This window comes from Dendropsophus ebraccatus, chromosome 1 (assembly GCF_027789765.1).
Source record: "Dendropsophus ebraccatus isolate aDenEbr1 chromosome 1, aDenEbr1.pat, whole genome shotgun sequence".
NCBI classification, from domain to species: domain Eukaryota; kingdom Metazoa; phylum Chordata; class Amphibia; order Anura; family Hylidae; genus Dendropsophus; species Dendropsophus ebraccatus.
In genome coordinates this window covers 206,074,235-206,093,319 of record NC_091454.1, presented here as the reverse complement: position 1 = coordinate 206,093,319, position 19,085 = coordinate 206,074,235, and the positions used below count along the sequence as shown (strand labels likewise).

The following is a 19,085-nucleotide window of genomic DNA, read 5'->3' as shown; positions in this document are numbered from 1 at the left end:
AACATAAAGATGACAAGGACATTATACATTATATACAGATACAAAACATTACATAGAGATCACAACCACACACAGCTGCCTCCTTTCCTACCCCCCTGGATACCAAGCACCATGTGACCAATACTATGTGTATAACATACATCCAGATCCCACAGCGTATCCTGGATCTGTACTTACTAACAAAGCCACATCCAGCAGCCGACCACTAGTACGTGTACATATAGAAACTCATGCATAAACAGCATATATATCTGTAACAACACACACTTATACCTAGAATATCTATATGTACACGTATACAGTCTACTGTGATGCTATTATACTTATATTGCTATATACACACACAGAAGGCCCATATATATTATACCTGTTCCTAAGTGCTTGTTGGTCCAGGGCAGCAGGAAAGAGAGCGCGACCTAGAGGGTTACATAGTTTATATCCCCTAGGATTTGTCCCAACCCATCCCATGGACTCCACCCTAAGACCACTCATATACCTTACAGTGGGGGAATGGAGAATGGTGACCAACTGGTAAATTAGCTTCTTCTTGGACTCAGGGCCTTTGAAATTCTAATGTCCAAATGGTCTTAAGACACAGTGAGAGCTCAGTGAATGCCTGCTATCAGTATATACTATATACCTGTACCAGGTATATAGTATATGTGGTCACAGCTCCTGTAACAGGTATCTTTCAAACATCTAGGCAGTTTTTTCACTTTATCCTGCAAGTATTGATCTATATAAGAGTAGGTACATGAAAGAGAGTTAGTCCCATTGGGCGGCCTGGTGGCTGATCCAATAGTTTATGGATTTTAGGAAGCAGGTACAAAACCGCAATCCTGGGATTAGCACTCGGCAACATCTACCTCTTTTTCAATAATGCCGTTTTCATACGTATCATTTACAAGTTCAAACAATTCTCTAGAGTATGTAATTGTAGAGTCACCCTCCAATTCTCTATGAAGCCTAGGATCCATCACTTGTGACTGGACCTCTTTGAGGTAATCAGATCTGTCCAATATGACTGAGAATTTCCAAAAAATGTGCCACGCCTTTGTCTGCTTTTTAAATTCTAATATTTTTATCACATTTAAGATCTTTTCATGCTCTACGTTCTTCCACAGTCAAATTGGACAGATCACAATCACCTCCTTGATCCCATTTGACCATAACATCAAAATTACACATTTTTCACCACCTTAGGTACCACACCCATAAAGTGCATTTTAACCAGATAGTGCGGCACATCTTATAGACTTCAACCATGAAATCAAATTTAGACATTTTCTGAGTGGGCACAAACCCTAACCCTTTAAGACTCTATTTTCTGCAGATGTTAATTCACGTGAAGAAAGATTGATTACATGTTCATCACCTTTTTGGCCGTCTTGACTTTTGATCTTGCACACTGTTCACATTGGTTCTTATCTGCTTGTCTCCTTTTTCCTTGTTTAAAAAAGCACACACTTTGTGAGTTGAGGCATGGAGTAGCAAATTTAGCTCCCAAGTGTACAGCTGTTCAAATCCCAAGCCTGATAACTCGACTGAGTTACCAGCTGGATACCAAGCTTGATGTCTTGGGTTCAGGACTGAGTCACACAGTGCGATTAGGCACTAGTTTTTATGAATTTTGAGTATGATCTCTGACTTGTCCTCTCTAAAGAAGGGTTTAACACTGCATAGTGCTGAGTGGAGTTACTTGAGGAGAAACGGTTAACTTAATGTGCCTGATACTGGTTCTGGACTGCACACTGAGACTGGGGACCTGCCAGAGGCCCAGGGCCCAACTAGACTGCTATAGAGAGCGTTCTGGCTTTTGTCCTTCCTCTACCAAGTCTAGTGATCAAAGACCTCTACACTAACTCTACCCATGTAACTTCCTATCTACAGCCCCTTATAAGGTGTGCTGTGAATGGGCGAAGAGGGCATACAGAAGAAGTAAAGAGAGAAGTGATAGGACAGAAGAAAACACACTCATTGGTCTACAGATCCATGTGACCAATTCACAGAACAACCGAGCCAAATACTGAGCTAACGGCTATATTGTACCACCAAAAATCCATAGATCCGTGTGACATATCAATAAACAATAACCCTTACAGTTCTGCAGCTGTGCATCAACTAAGTATACTTACTATAACGACATTGTGGCGAAACCTTCACTACTTCATCACCACTGACACACACACGGTACAGGCTTTTGCGGAGGGTGTAACTACAGGCAACACCGGTGGTGGGACACCACACCCCTGTATTTTTGCCTCCCCTTTGTATTTGATGGGGTTTTCTCCTAGACCAGGATTATTTGGTTTTTAGGTGGTCTGCAGTTTGGGGTTGTCTGATCGTCATTGCCAGAGTACTCTGAGTAATCTGTGGCTGTTTTGCTCCTAAGTCCCCGGTGTCAAAGTGGTGTTTGTCACAAATATATTTGCAGCGGTTTTGCTCCCCAATCTCTGAAATGTGTTAGTGTTTTTTTTTCTTCAAAATTCGAGAAGTCAGGATAGGTTTAGAAAGTTTAAATTTCCTGCAGTTCAGTTTCTAATTTTGTTTAGTTTGGCAAAATTGGCTTTTTCGTATGCCAATAGGTATTCCACCATGCAAAGGGAGTTTTCCATTAAGAGTTGTTGCCAGCCTCTCAGAAAATCAGGATCTTCACGATGAGCATTTGGGGTAATTATCAGTCCTTGGTATACCAGCTTATGTTGTAGATATTATTCTAAACTTGTGAACTCCCACCATGCACATATATATATTTTTGTCTTTACCAATTCTCTTAATGTGGTATTGATGTCTAGAACACCTAAGGATTAGAGATGAGCAAACCTCGAGCATGCTCGAGTCCATCCGAACCCGAACTTTCGGCATTTGATTGGATAAAACCCTAAGGCTATGTGGAAATCATGGATATAGTCATTGGCTGTATCCATGTTTTCCAGACAACCTTAGAGCTTTATCAAAGTTCAGCAGCCCCAGCTAATCAAATGCCGAACGATCGGGTTCGGATCGACTCAAACCCGGTTCGCTCATCTCTATTAAAGACTATTTTTTTTTTTTAATAGAAGTAATTTACAAATCTGAGTAACTTTCTGAGACCAGTTAATTTAAAAGAAAAAAAAATCTTCAACGTACCCCTTTTAAAAATGAACATAGAAGATTGTCAACAGAAAAATTCCACTGGGTCCATCTAGTCTGCCCTTTTAGTATTTCCTTATTATCTTAGGATAGACATGTGTATCCCAGGCATGTTTAAGTTTTGTTGTTGTAGATTTGCCAACCACATCTGCTGGAAGTTTGTTCCAAGTATCCAGCATACCATTTATATACACAGCCCAGCATGCAATTTGCTTTCCCCACTGCCTGGTTGCACTTGTGGTTCATTTTAAGACTCTCAGAAATCACTACTCCTAAATCCTTCTCTTCTGAAGTCTTTTCCAACACAGTACTGCCGATGAGATACTCGGATAGAGGATTCCTCCTCCCAAGTGCCTTATTTTACATTTGTAAACATTGAACTTTTAATTTTCAGTGTTTGGACCACTTATCTAGCAAAGCTAAATCATTTTCCATATTACTGACACGTCCAGGAATATCAACCCTATTGCACACTATTGTGTCGTCGGCAAACAGACAAACTTTACCTACCAAACCTTCTCCTATGTCACTTACGAACATATTAAGAAGAATAGAACTCAGAACAGACCCTTGTGGCCTCCACTTGTAACCGGCCTCTACTCGGAATATTCACCATTAACCTTTTGAAGACCGGCCAATTCCAATTTTTGAGTTTTCGTTTTTTCCTCCTTGTGCTTAAAAGGCCATAGCACTTGCATGTTTTCACCTAGAAAGACACTAATTGTACTTTGCAATGACAGGCTGAATTTTTTCATAAAGTACACTGAAAAAACAGGGAACAAATTTGTTGTGTGGTTGTAAGAGAACGAAAAACAATTTCAAATTTTTTTACGCCGTTTGCCCTAGGATAAAACTGACTTGTTATATATATTCCTCAAGTCGTTACGATAACAATGATATGTAACATGTATAACTTTTATATTATCTGATGGCTTGTAAAAAATTCAAACCATTGTTAACAGATATATGTTCCTTAACATCGCTGTATTCCCAGGCTTAAGCTGGGTTCACACTACGTATATTTCAGTCAGTATTGTGGTCCTCATATTGCAACCAAAACCAGGAGTGGATTAAAAACACAGAAAGGCTCTGTTCACACAATGTTGAAATTGAGTGGATGGCCGCCATATAACAGTAAATAACGGCCTTTATTTCAATACAACAGCCGTTGTTTTAAAATACCAGCAAATATTTGCCATTAAATGGCGGCCATCCACTCAATTTCAACATTGTGTGAACAGATCCTTTCTGTGTTTTTAATCCACTCCTGGTTTTGGTTGCAATATGAGGACCACAATACTGACTGAAATATACGTAGTGTGAACCCAGCCTTATAGCGCTTTTATCCTTTGGTCTATGGGGCTGTGACAGGTGTCATTTTTTGCACCATGATGTGTTTTTTCTCTCAGCACTTTGATTGTGCATATACGACTTTTTGATCGCTTTTTATTACAATATGTCTGGATTTGATGCAAACAGAAAAAACGCAATTTTGCGCTTTGGGATTTTTTTGCACTTGCGCCGTTTACCGTGCGAAATTAGGAATGTGATTAATAATTCGGGTGATTACACACGCAGCGATACCAAACATGTTTGTTTATTTTGTTTATTTTTATTCATAACATTGGAAAAGGGGGGTTATTCTGACTTTTATTACAGGAGGGGTTTTTATTATTATTAATTACACTTTTTTTTACTTTTACACATATACTAGAAGCCCCCCTGGAGGACTTCTAGTATATGCATCAAGTGCCGAGCCGGGATCAGCAACATTACGGCGCAGACACGGCCCGAGGCAGATGGGTGGATCGCTCCTCCGGGACAATGTCCCGAAGGAGCGATCCACCCCACTAGACACCAGGGAACGGCTGCATCAGGTAATCGGATGCAGCTGTCATCTTTGACAGCTGCATCCGATTGCCTTATTAGCTGGCACGGCGATCGGTCCGTGCCCACTAATAGCCGCGGTCCCGGGGCGGTTCAGAGCACGGCCCCCGCTCTGAACACCCGTAGGTGGCCCTGGACGTGCAGGTACGTCCAGGGTCGCCTAGGGGTTAACAACCCTCTGATATTTATCTTTCAGCCAATCCACTGAACTATCCAGTGATTAAGTCCAATTTTCTCTAACTTCTCTATAAGCGCTTTATGGGGAACTGTATGAAAGGAAAGTCTTTGCTGAAGTCCAGATAGGCAATATCCACGGCACCTTCATCGAATACTTTTATGGCGTAATCAAAGAAATCAATGCGATTAGTCTGACAGGATCGGCCCTCAGTAAAGCCATGCTGGTTTGGATCCATCAAATTGTTGATTCTTAGGTGAGAAGAGTCTCCATCATTTTTACTACTACAGATAATAATTTTATTTATATAGCGCCAACAGATTCTGCAGCACTTTACAATTCTGGGGTACATACATAGACAAAAAATAGACATTACAGAGAGATACATATAATTATTCATACATGGAGTAAGGTCCCTGCTTGCATGCATGAGCCTACACACTATCAGATGTTAAGCTCACTGGCCTGTAGTTACTAGGCTCTTCTCTTACTCCCCTTCTTGTGGATGGGTATAACATTGGTCGTTCTTCAATCATCAGGAACATCTCCTGTTAGCAGGGATTGGTTATACAGATCTGTCAGGGGAGCAGCAATCAGTTTCGAGTTCTTTAACCCCTAGACGACCCAGGGCGTATAGTTACGCCATGGAAGTCTGTCCCCAGACGACCTAGGGCGTAACTGTACGCCCTGGGTGTTTCTCCCGCTATGAAGCGTGCTCCGGAGCGGAGCGCGCTTCATAGCAGGTGGGGGCCGGCTGCAATCAGCAGCCGGGACCTCACCGGTAATGACACGCTGCAGCGATCGCGCTGCCGCGTGTCATTAACTCCTTAACACTTTAAGTGTAAGTGACAGGGGGAGTCCCCTGTCACTTACCGATCGGGACCCCCACAGTGTGACTGCGGGGGTCCCGATCGGTAAAACGGGCCGCCGGAGGTCTCTCACCTGCCTCCGTGCGGTCCGATCGGCGCTCTGCTGCACTGAGCCTGCACAGGCAGGCTCAATGAGCAGATCGCCGATAACACTGATCAATGCTATGCCTATGGCATAGCATTCATCAGTGTAGAAATCAAAGTAATGTATGTACAAGTCCCCCAAAGGGACTTCAAAAGTGTAAAAAAAAAAAGTTATAAACACTAACACACTACCCCAAAACCCCTCCCCCAATAAAAGTTGAAATCACCCCCCTTTCCCATTATATAAATAAAACATATAAAAATAAATAAATAGATAAACATATAATATACTGTAGCGTGCGTAATTGTCCGATCTATGAAAATATAACAAGCATCATTGCGAACGGTAAACGGCGTACACGAAAAGAGGGAAAAAAGTGCGCGGATTACCGATTTTATGTTACATTATATATTAAAAAAAATTTATAAAAAGTGATCAAAACGTCCGATCTTCACACATATGGTATTAATAAAAACTAGAGATCATGGCGGAAAAAATGACACCCCATACAGCCCCGTAGGTGAAAAAATAAAACCGTTATAAGCGTCACAATAGGCCCATTTTATTTATAATTAATTGCCAAAAAAAAGGATTTCATTTAAAAAAAATATATAACATTAGAGAATCTGTGTAACCTGCATATGGTTGTGTTCGGACTGACCTATAGAATAATAGTATCATGTCTCTGTTACCATATAGTGCATTACGTAGACACAGGAACCCCCCAAACGTTACCATATTGCATTCTTTTTTGCGATTTCACCAATTTATATCTTCATAAATAATATATTTGGAATTCCATCATACATGTTATGGTAAAATGAATGACGCCATTACACAGTACAACTATTCCTGTAACAAATAAGCCATTACATGGCCTTGTAGATAAAAAACTGAAAGTGCTAGAGCTCTTAGAAGGGGAGGAGGGAAAAACGGAAACACTAAGATCAAAATTTGCGCGGTCCACTGGGTCATTTTGGGCCTGGTCCTCAAAGGGTTAAGAACCCTGGGGTGGACACCATCTGGACCCATTGCTGCCTTTAACTTTAAACTGGCAAGTTCCTCTGCAACTTCAGCCTCTAAACATAGTGGAGCCAATGCTGTGATTGAGAAGGCCAATGCTGTGATTGAGAAGGCCTCCATCTGAAAACACTGAGCCGAAGTAGCCATTCAAATAGTCAGCGACCGCCTTATCTCAATCAATAAACGTATTCTCCCCATTACTTATTTTAGTAATGCTGCAGCCATGCTTCTTCCTGTCACTTATATATCTGAAGGTTTTATTCCCCTCAACAGATTTACTAAGCTTCATTATACCTTTATTCCCAACTTCATCTACAGCACCAACAGCATCTTCCTTACCAACAATATCCGCTTCAACTACACCAACCACTGAGTTTACTGCACCAACCACTGTGCTTTCGTAAATCCGAATACACTTATTTGTCTCTACTGGCCGGAGACAGAAATCCTCTTCATCAATTATATTTCTGTCCCCTTCATCTAGTTTAAATGTTTGTCCAAAAACAATCTGAATTCCTCACCAAGAACCTGTGTACCTATTTGTGATAGATGCAAACCATCCCTCTTGAACATCTTCTTTTTGGACCACCTGCAAGAGTTATGACTAACAAACCCAAAACCTACAGCCTGAGGGTGCATTTACACAGAAAGATTTATCTGACAGATTTTGGAAGCCAAAGCCAGGAATGGATTTGAAAAGAGGAGAAATCTCAGCCTTTCCTTTATGACCTGATTCCTGTTTATAGTCTGTTCCTGGTTTTGGCTTCAAAGATCTGTCAGATAAATCTGTCTGTGTAAACGCACCATTACACCACTGCCTTAACCATGCATTAAACCCTGAGATACGACATGCATACGAACTTACACAGAGAGCCATAAGTTATGCTAAAAGCGAAATGTAACGAGGGGGGATAAACATTTTAAACAATAGATATAGCCAAGTAAACTACTATGCAAAACACAACAATCACTGAATGGGCTATTGGTATAATTCCTGATCACATGTAAAATATTTCATCATTCTATGTGTATATTAGTATTAGATGAATCCAATCGGCATTTGATTATCGGTGGCTGAAAAAGTTGGATGCAGCCCTAGGGAGTCAAGGAAAACTGATATAGCCTATGGGGGGGGATTTATCAAACTTGGTGTAAGGTGAAACTGGCTCAGTTGCCCCTAGCAACCAATCAGATTCCACCTTTCATTCCTCACACTTTGGAAAATGATTGGTTGCTAGGGGCAACTGAGCCAGTTTCACTTTACATCATGTTTGATAAATCTCCCCCTATGTCTGTATCCGTATTTTCCCAGACTCCCTAGGGCTGCATCCAACTTCTTCAGGCACCGGTAATCAAATGCCGAACGATCGGTCTCCAGTTGTGCTCATCTCTAATTAGAATCAATGAATCTGATACATAGGTTAGTGTTGAATCCTCTTTTTCCCCTAAGCCTCCCCACATTGCCAAACCTCCCAGTGAGGAAAGGAAAACAGCAGAAGTAACATTGTGTGACACGGCTCAAGGATAAAATAATATTTGTGAGATGAGTTATAGCTTACAGTGCAAGTACATCACCATCAATCTCCATGACGTCAGCGCTCGGCGTTACTCTGGCCTTAACTCCTTTCTGGAACAGGTTGACTGGAAAATGTCAAACACTTTTTTTGTTTTATTCAATTTATGTTTTGGAAAGTCAATTGGGTCCAAAATCTATTTTTAGACTTTGCGAAGCATTTTGAATGAATGCACACCTGAAGCCGACTGACTTAGAGGAAGCTTCCAGAAACACGCTATTAGATCCCCTGGCCTTGGGGCAGAAATTAAAGGGGTTATCCAGCAAAAATCTTTTTTTTTTTTTTTTTTAAATCAGCTGGTGTCAGAAAGTTATATAGATTTGTAATTTTACTTCTATTAAAAAATTTCCAGTCTTCCAGTACTCAGCTGCTGTATGTCCTGCAGGAAATGTGTTATTTTCAGTTTGACACAGTGCTCTGTGCTGACATCTCTGGTCGAGACAGGAACTGTCCAGAGCAGGAGAAGTTTTCTATGGGGATTCATAGAAAATAGAGAGAGGGAATTTTTCCTGTGATACCGAAGTGCCGAGGAGCCTTGGTTGGCCTCCCGGAGCACTCCGAACGTACGTTGGGAACCCGGTGCTAAATCATTCGTAGACTACCTGATTCTGGGTCCGGGTTTCGTGCGTAGCAGAGTAGCTACCTCGCTGCGATCTACTGAAAGTCATCCCTTGAGCCAAGCTTTTGTCGGCTACCCATCCCCGGCAGACCTTGGGAGCTGATTCCCAGGGCCGCCAGGCCCTCCTGCCGCAGGCCGGGCAGGGGGAGCAAGAGGGGGGTGTGGGGTGCGGTCGTACCCGAGACAGGCATCCGTCTGCAGGCGAGGCGGACTGGCCCTGCCCTGGGTCTTTTTCCCCCCTTCATGCCGTTCAGCTCGCCAACACCCTAGCCCCCTTGCTATAAGCACCTCCCACAACCGCCCTCTGGATACTCGCCTGAGTACAAGGCAGCTGCCAGCTTGCTGCACCCACTGGTGAGTGTTGGCCGCAGGATGGAGCTTTAAACCCCCACCCGCCTCCCAGATTTCTCCCCACCCATGAGCTGTAACAGAGTAGGGCTTAATAGTTGTCCCCAGGCGGGATACTTGCCTGGGCTTAAAACTCGCTAGATACTTGTCCGGACAAGTTACTTGCCTGTGCTTAATTCTCGCTACGGCCAGGACAGTGGCGTAGCTATAGGGGTCGCCATGGCGACCGGGCCCCTACGCCAGGGGGGCCCGCACGGCCCCCCTTGCCACTTGTCTCTTTGAGCATCCCGAGAAGCTGCGGCCGCGCAGCTTCTCGGGCTGCACAGATCGCTTTGATGATCCGCCCGCAGAGTGAGCGGGCGGAACATTAAAGCGAGCAGAATGCAGAAGCAGGACCTGTCAGTGTCCTGCTCCTGCATTCCCTCCCATAGGCTGCCGGCACTTCATACCAGCAGCCTATGGGACGCCGGGACGTGACCTCTCCGGCAGGCGTGATGATGTGACGTCATCACGCCTGCCAGAGGTCCCGTCACTGCGGCTCGCAAGATGGAGCCAGAAGAGGAGGAGAGCTGCTCCCTGCAGCCACACAGCGCTGATTCGGTATGATGTTTCTTTTTTTTAGGGGCACCTCTGGGGGCATTATTAGTTCATGGGGGCACCTCTGGGGGCATTATTAGTTCATAGGGGGCATTATTAGTTGATGGGGGCACCCCAGGGGATCCTACATACAGGGGGCATCCCACATTCCTACTTGCTTTACTGCACATAACACCAAACAGCGCAGTTACTTTGGGAACCTACAGGAGGGAGAAAGGAAAGGGAGCTGCTAGAAATGTGCAGAGCCTAAATTTTTGTCTCGCAGGTTCTGAAAAGATGAAACGTATCTGGAAGGAATCATCATGGAGGACTGGACTGGATAGAGAGGAAAAGGGAAAGTGACGCCTCAGATCAAAGAAGACGTCACCTGTATGACGGTTTTCTTATTTTGTAGAACATTATTTAGTAGGAGTGCCCCGAGCTAATTTTTTTCCAAGGTGTGCCCCCAGGTGGGAAAGGTTGGGAAGCACTGCACTAATCTGGCCCGCTGCGCCCACTGGCACATACTGTCATCTGATTGGGCCTCTTAACTAATCAGATGACAGCAAGTACCAGCGCCCCCTCCTCCAGACATCTGCGTTGGTGGCCCAAGCTGTGTCCTATGGCCGTACCTTTAAGGGGGTTGAGCTGCAATCCACCTCTCCTCAGCATTGAGGCCCCTCCCCCAGGTCAGATGACATCACTGTACAGCCGGCAAGTAACATCAGAGAGTACAGCAATGTTGTGATCCGGTGGGGGGAGGAGCCTTAACCCTGCGGGAGCCACTTACTTCACGGAGAGGAGAAGTGGACTGCAGGTGACATCTACATTATCTGTACTCGGAGATATCACTGTGTTATCTGTGGTGTTACATAGGACTGCAGGTGACATCAGGTGACTTATCCAGGTTGCAGAAGTTTAAACTTCATTGTGCCCTGCTGACAGTTTATTATGGGAATTGTTTTGCAGCATGTGGCTCTTCAGGTTGCAGCACTACAACCCCCATCGTTTCCAACTGGCAGTTCATGATGAGAGTTGTAGTTTTTCAGCTGGAGAGTCAAAGATTGGAATACAATGATTAGACAATGACACAGTACAGTCCATTATTTATAGGGGGCAGTAGTGCAGTACATGAGGTGGAGGCAGTGACAGTGCATTAGAACATGGTGGCACATTAGAGTAATTGGATATAACGTTATAACGACTTTGCCTGATCGGGTGAGATGGGGGGGCCCTAAGCTAAAATTTTGCACCAGGGCCCATCAGCCTTTAGCTACGCCCCTGGGCCAGGATACTTGCCCAAACAAGTTACTTGCCTGGGCTTAATGCTCCAGCAACACAGCGCACATATATAGAGAGATAGAGATAATATAAATTTTTATATGGCTAAATATATGTGCAGATATATCTGCAGTATACATTTGTAATGTAATCTGTATGTACCTGTGAATTATTACATTGCTCCAGCGTATACTGAAATTCCACCACCATGGCAATGTTGCACAGCCCTGAGCTGCTTACAATCTCCCGTTGGCTTCCCCTGGCCACTCAGGGGCAGGGAGAGGTGATTAGAGGCTAATGGGAGCGTCGCCCGCCAATGGGAGCCACCGTTCGCCGTTGCTTTTAACATAACCAGGGTGGTTATTGCTGCTTCCGGCGCCGTGGATCTCCCCGGCAGCTCCCGGGGCTAGAAACTGGTCCGTGAGCTCGGGTTAAGGGGAGCGGGGAGCTCCCGAGGTGATGGCCGGGGCGTGGGGACTAGGCGCCATGGTGGGGAGAGCTTTGGCTGTGCTCCGGCGGTATAAATGGGCTCGCCGACGTAAAGCTGGTCTCCCACGCCGTACCCCTGGAACTCCCGGCCGGCCTAGGTTCCCCGGCAGCTCCGTGGGTGATGACGAAGCGGGGGGACCAGGCGCCAGTGGGGGGAAAGCCGTGGCAGGGCTCCAGCAGCTTCGAATTGGTGAGCGGGATTGATGAGCGGGGGAAAGCGGGTCTCCCACGCCGCCCCCCTGGATTTCCCAGCCTGCCTAGGCTTCCCGGCAGCCTTTTGGAGACGTTGTACACCTCAGAGGAGGTGGTCGTCATGAAGAAGGACTCTGCGTCGGTCTCCCAGGAGGACGGGCCTGACCTTGTCAAAGTAAACCTGGAACCATCCATCCTCTTCTGGGTTGAGAGCAAAAGTGGCCACCTGCTTGGATGCAGTCTTGTGCTCTTCTACCCCTATGACTGCATACCGTTGCCCCTTGTACATGTGGAACATCCTCCCATTCCACTCGGACACAGTCATAGTCTTCACGGCACCTGGTCACTGGAGGTGTCTGAGCACTACCACTGCCTGGAGGTAGTACAAAACCTCAAGCAAGTCTGACCAGGAAGGTGTACCGTTGATGGCGACCTGCAGGCTCTTGAGAAATTAGGACTTGGCCGCTTCCTACAATCCTAAAGCCGCTTCCTACAATCCTCCGGGTCACGACTGGGCCAGCCAGGCTGCGGTACCTCGTTCGCAAAACCTCATGGGTGATGTGCTTGGCCAGCCTTCGGATAAGACATGTTGGTAGGAGCTGTAGAGCCTGAGAGAGTCCACGGGGAGATTGGTGGCTTGCATCTGGTAGGTGAGGAACCTCCTTACGCTCTTTACATAGTTGGTGATGGTCTGATCACTCAGCTTCTGGTCACGCAGCCTGTTGAAGCTAAGCACCTGATGTCAGTGGTGGCGGGGGTCCATAAAATAGAGAAAAAGTCCAATATTTTCCACCTCCTGCTGGTATTGTTTGACTCCGAGGGTCCTCAGGAGGTACCTAGCAAAACCTGCTAGAGCCGGGTTGATGCTGGGATGTCGCTGGTAGAGTCCTGCACGCTTCATGCTTAGTCTTTTGGGGGTCTTCCACGGTGTAGCAAGGGCCCTGCATGGGTGGCAAAGACTAAAAAAAGTGGTCACTGTGGGTGTATCTGTATAAAACGCAAGGCGAGTTTGTGGCATGGCCAGCGGACCAAAAAAATGCCCGCCTACTCACCTGTGAATTGTTTGATCACAGGCCCCGTCTTCGCTGGAAGACCGCTCCTCATCCCTGGATGTGTTGGGTGCGCCAAAGTTGTAAACTGTCTCATGAGATCATCTCTCCACCTCCGTTGTCCGAGGCCGGGATTGGCTTTGTCAAGGGCGGGTGGCTGTCCGTACCCGAGCTGGAGACCTGGCCTTCTGTTGTCTGTTTTCCGTATATGATGAAGCCTCTCCTCTCTAGGAATGCTGCAAAATCGCCCGCAGACCCCAGTCCATTAATCTCGTATGATATGGTGGTTCTCTTGGCTGCAATCTCCACCAATTGTGCCCGGGCCTGAACGAGGACCCGGTTTGGCTGCGTCAAGGGCGGGTGGCTGTCCGTATCCGAGCTGGAGACCTGGCCTTCTGTTGGTTTTCCGTATACGATGAAGCCTCTCCTCTCTAGGAATGACGCAAAATCGCCCGCAGACCCCAATCCATTAATCTCGTTGTATGATATGGTGGTTCTCTTGGCTGCAATCTCCAGCAATTGTACCAGAACGACGGCCCGGTTTGGCTGTGTCAAGGGCGGTTGACTGTCTGTATCCAAGCTGGAGACCTGGCTTTTTGTTGTCGGTTTTCTGCATACCTTGAAGCTTCTCCTCTCTAGGACTAAAGCAAAATCGCCCGCAGAACCCAATCCATTAATCTCTTATGATATGGTGATTCTCTTGGCTGCAATCTCTACCAATTGTGCCCCGGCCCGAACGAGGGCCCGGTTAGGCTGCGTCAAGGGCGGGTGGCTGTCCGTATCAGAGCTGGAGACCTGGCCTTCTGTTGTCGGTTTTTCGCATACCGTGAAGCTTCTCCTCTCTAGGAATGCCGCAAAATCGCCTGCAGACTCCAGTCCATTAATCTCGTATGGTAGGGTGGTTCTCTTGGCTGCAATCTCCAGCAATTGTGCCCGGGACCAAACTAGGGCCTAATGTACATCTTTATCCGAGTCCCATCTCATGAAGTAGCGCTTAAGGTGGACAGTGCCCGGCTGACTTTTCTGCACTTGTGACAGGTGAGCGGAGTACGGTTGTCTCTGCAAGGAGGGCAAGAAGGACAGCTGTCAGACAAAACCAGTGAACGCCCATGGCTGCCGGCGGTCCGGGGAAACGAAGTGAGCGAGGAAGGCAATGCACGAAAGGAGAGTTTGTGGCATGGCCAGTGGACAAAAAAAAACTGCCCTCCTCCTCACCTTCTTACCTGTGAATTCTCTGATCACAGGCCCCGTCTGCGCTGGAAGACCGCTTCTCATCCCCGGATGTGTTGGGTGCGCCCAAGTTGTAAACTGTCTCACGAGATCAGGTCTCCACCTCGTTGTCCGAGGCCGGGATTGGCTTAGTCAAGGGTGGTTGGCTGTCTGTATCTGAGCTGGAGACCTGGCCTTCTGTTGTCGGTTTTCCGTATATGGTGAAGCCTCTCTTTTCTAGGAATGCCAGACAATCGCTCGCAGACCCTAGTCCAATAATTTCGTTGTATGATATGGTGGTTCTCTTGGCTGCAATCTCCACCAATCGTGTCTAGGCCCAAACGAGGGCGGGTGGCTGTCCGTATCAGAGGTGGAGACCTGGCCTTCTGTTGTCATATTTCCGTATACGGTGAAGCCTCTGCTCTCTAGGAATGCCGCAAAATCGCCCGTAGACCCCAGTCCATTAATCTGGTTGTATGATATGGTGGTTCTCTTGGCTGCAATCTCCAGCACTTGTACCCGAGCCAGAACGAGGGCCCGGTTTGGCTGCATCAAGGGCGGGTGGCTGTCCGTATTGGAGCTGGAGACCTGGCCTTCTGTTTTCTGTTTTCCGCATACAGTGAAGCTTCTCCTCTCTAGGAATGCCGCAAAATCGTCCGCAGACCCCAGTCCATTAATCTCGTATGATATGGTGGTTCTCTTGGCTGCAATCTCCAGCAATTGTACTCGAACGACGGCCCGGTTTGGCTGGTTCAAGGGCGGTTGAATGTCTGTATTCAAGCTGGAGACCTGGCCTTTTGTTGTCGGTTTTCTGCATACCGTGAAGCTTCTCTCTAGGACTAAAGCAAAATCGCCCGCAGACCCCAGTCCATTAATCTCGTATGATATGGTGATTCTCTTGACTGCAATCTCCACCAATTGTGCCCGGGCCCAAACGAGGGCCCGGTTAGGCTGCGTCAAGGGCGGGTGGCTGTCTGTATCAGAGCTGGAGACCTGGCCTTCTGTTGTCGGTTTTCGGCATACTGTGAAGCTTCTCCTCTCTAGGAATGCCGCAAAATTGCCTGCAGACTCCAGTCCATTAATCTCGTTGTATGGTATGGTGGTTCTCTTGGCGGCAATCTCCAGCAATTGTGCCCAGGCCCAAACGAGGGCGGAATGTACATCTTTATCAGAGTCCCATCTCATGAAGTAGCGCTTAAGTGGACAGTGCCCGGCTGACTTTTCTGCACTTGTGACAGGTGAGCGGAGTACGGTTGTCTTTGCAAGGAGGGAGAGAAGCAGTGTCGGACTGGGGTACCTTGGGCCCTCCAGGGAAACTGATTCTAGGGGCCCACCCTACATACAAAGACATAACCAGCTCCAAACCTTTCACATTAGTACAGCGACTTTGCATAAAGCTGTGTATGTTAGCAACGATGCATGCACATTGCCAGTCACATATGCAATCGTTCTGTGGCACCATATGCAAACAGCATAGAACTTTTAGAATGTTTTTTTTTTTTTAAAGGGAATTTCTCGTCTGCAGAAATTTTGTTCACTGCTGTATGCTGCATGTTAGCAGGTGGGAACACCTCTTTAAAGAGGATGTACCACCAGGTACATCCTCTTGAATTTAGAACGGTGCAGTCATGGGGAAGCCGATGCCGCGGTCTGAAGCACTGGAGGTCGGCCGGCCTGCCTCCAGTGGGAGGGAATTCCCTCCCCTCTATGACGCGGCTCCAAATCAAATCATCCGCTGCAGATCCAGTGTGTGTGAAGGCACCCTTAGAACTTTTTTTTTTTCATGTGGACAGGAGGACCTAATGCACAAAAAACATGACATCATATATACACCACACACACACACACACACACACAGTATACGCTCACACATCACACATGTGTATAACATACAGTGCATGCCATTATATACATTAGTCATGATACCAGATTTTTTAGATCAATACCAACTTTATTATTTCGATACTCAAAACCATTTCGTTACTTAGCATATAACCCAGTAGCGGATTACAATAGGGGCGTTTTGGGGCGGCAGCCCGGGGCCCTGAGCTCCTGGGGGGCCCATGACCACCCAAAAAGACTTATACTTTCAGTGGTGTACTGTCTCCTGGCTACACTTTTGCCATGATTTGCAAAAATCAGGTTTTTTTATGGCAATTTTGCACAAATCAGGACATCATGACATTATCTATCCTGTACTATGAACACCAGGCTAGTGCCGTTATAGTTACAGTGGGGTGGGGGGGCCCAGGCTTGGTGAACAGCCCAGGGCCTATGGTAAAGTTAATCCTCCCCTGAGTTAGCTGCAGGTGAAGCTGGAGACCCCACCCACATAAGTGACGTACTATTTACAATTAAACCTGGCGTGTAGCATGGAAAATGGGTGTACGAGCTATGACCTTAATGAATAATAATTTGCAAGACCTTACTGTAAGTTTTTCTTATTTTCAGGTCTATGCTCGGCCACTGCTATGGGACGGCCCTGCGCCTGGGTACAGAAGCCGGCTAACGCGGAGGGCCGCATGGAGGGAGGTTTGCCGGATTGTATACCCAGATTGGGACCAGCATACTAGATTACAGAAATGGATAATTGGTAAGTTGTTTAGCCACTGTGGCAAACAAGAAACTGTAGTGTTATGGTCACCTGACGCTCATATATTCCTAATGTATGTACGCTTTTTGTTTTAGCAAACTATGTGGAGACCAGGTGGTCCAGTGTGAGGGACAGATTCATCAGGGAGCGACGCCAGCTGATGAGCCGTGGGGCCTCACAACAAGAACTGGCCTCTTTGCATTTTGCCCCAATGCTGCGTTTCATTTTGAATTCCAGCAGACGGCGCAGGCAAGTGTGTGTGTTAATTGCATGTGTCCATGGTAGGATCAGATGATGACGGAAGTAGGTCAGTGTCTTATGTGTGCAGACATAGACATGTGTTATATTTATATAGATTATATACATTGAGGGTCCTGCAGGGGGAGCAGTATATTTAGTCCACACTTTAGAGTAATATATAGTTAGGTAAGATGATGCGCCCCCTGCTGGACACAAGATAACTAACAAATGCAGCCTGGCCTAACCGCTTTTGGAACAGCTTTGGATCACTCCAGGATATAACACATAACAGGAAATCACATTTATGCCAATAGCATGGACCAGCATTTTGGGGGACCAGTGTGTGAATATAGTGATAAAAGTTCAATTGTGACACCTCGTACATCGCAAATATTCGTAAAGCAGGCAGAGTAAAATACTGCATTGGATGCATATAGTTGATTTTTAATTTACAAAATGTCCTTAAACAAAAGTGCCATCTGAGATTGTGACCAGTGTTGTTTTCTCCTCAGACCACAACTAGTTCAGCAACCAGCAGAGGCCTCATCGGATGAAGAGAATGAAGAACATCATCTGGCAGAGGGAGTGGCCATGACTCCACCAAGATGGCAAGAGGGTCCTGTGGAGCCTGGCGAGGGAGACCAACATCTGGCTTGACCGTCCAACATTTGTGTGCGTTCCGCACTTCCTCTCCTCAGCTCCACCAACACCACCCCTTGTCTGCTACACTGTAGGGCCCTTGTGCCAACCTCGGATTACTAGCATTCATCTTTTCATAACATTTGTGCTCACCAGGACCACATCAATAACACACTGTTTACAAGGTCTGGCATCACATTAGCTAGGGATGACAGTAAGAGCTTGGGGGGATGGGGATGTCCCTTTTAGGTTTGTGTTGCCAGACTACAGTCAGGCTGCCTGTGGCCTTCACATAATGGGCAGACTACTGCCTCTGCACACTATTCTAACTCCTGTCAACATGGTAAAAAGTAGTGGGCACACACCCTATGCCACATCCACCCAGACACACTATCATGTGATCTGTGTTTTTGTTTTAGATGTAATAAATCCATTTTGAGATATCTTATTGTTGTGCTAATTTTGTAGTTTTACTTGTTTGTTTTAGTGGTTAAGGGTTCAAAAAACATTAATCATTACTGACTGCCACTAAGGAACAACGAAATACCAGCAAAACACAATTTTGACTTTGTTTGCATACAAAGATGTAGTGAATGTTGCTATTCTGTGTTTGTAAATTTTGTTGTATGCTTGACGTTTGTGGCTAATTAACACATGCTGGATGTCCTTCAGGAGGATAGTTCCAATAATATTTGACACATTGCTGTATGTGGAAATGAGTGTGTCATGATAATAAAGATTAATGTAGTAAAGTATTTTATTGATCATCCCAAGCCTCTCCTGCTCTGGCCACTTCCTGCCTTGCCCACAGATGTCAGCAGAAAGCAGTGTCAGACCTTAAAAAAAATTAATAGCAACATTCAGTAAATCTTCGTAGTGGTTTCACAATACGTGGATTTCACTCAGTATATTTCGGTCAGTATTGTTAACCAAAGCAGTAGTGCATTCAAAACACAGAAAGGCTCTGTTCACACAATGTACAAATGGACTGGATGGGCGCCATTTCATGTGGTAAATTTGCTGTTATTTTATAAGAACGGATGGTATTTAGAAAGAATGTCCGTTATTTAGTGTTTTATGGCGACCATCCACTACATTAGAACAT

General features: G+C 46.0%; 1 protein-coding gene across 1 annotated transcript; it reads left to right on the top strand.

Annotated features, from left to right (window-relative positions):
* Window positions 1-7,771: 7,771 nt before the first annotated feature.
* Window positions 7,772-18,343, top strand: LOC138784184 (uncharacterized). Its single transcript, XM_069959696.1, has 6 exons — window positions 7,772-7,804; window positions 7,918-8,069; window positions 11,051-11,105; window positions 16,960-17,101; window positions 17,197-17,350; window positions 17,854-18,343. Exons 1-6 carry the CDS (start codon window positions 7,772-7,774, stop codon window positions 17,996-17,998), a joined length of 681 nt encoding a protein of 226 aa, XP_069815797.1. The 3' UTR covers window positions 17,999-18,343.
* The last annotated feature ends 742 nt before the right edge of the window (window positions 18,344-19,085 follow it).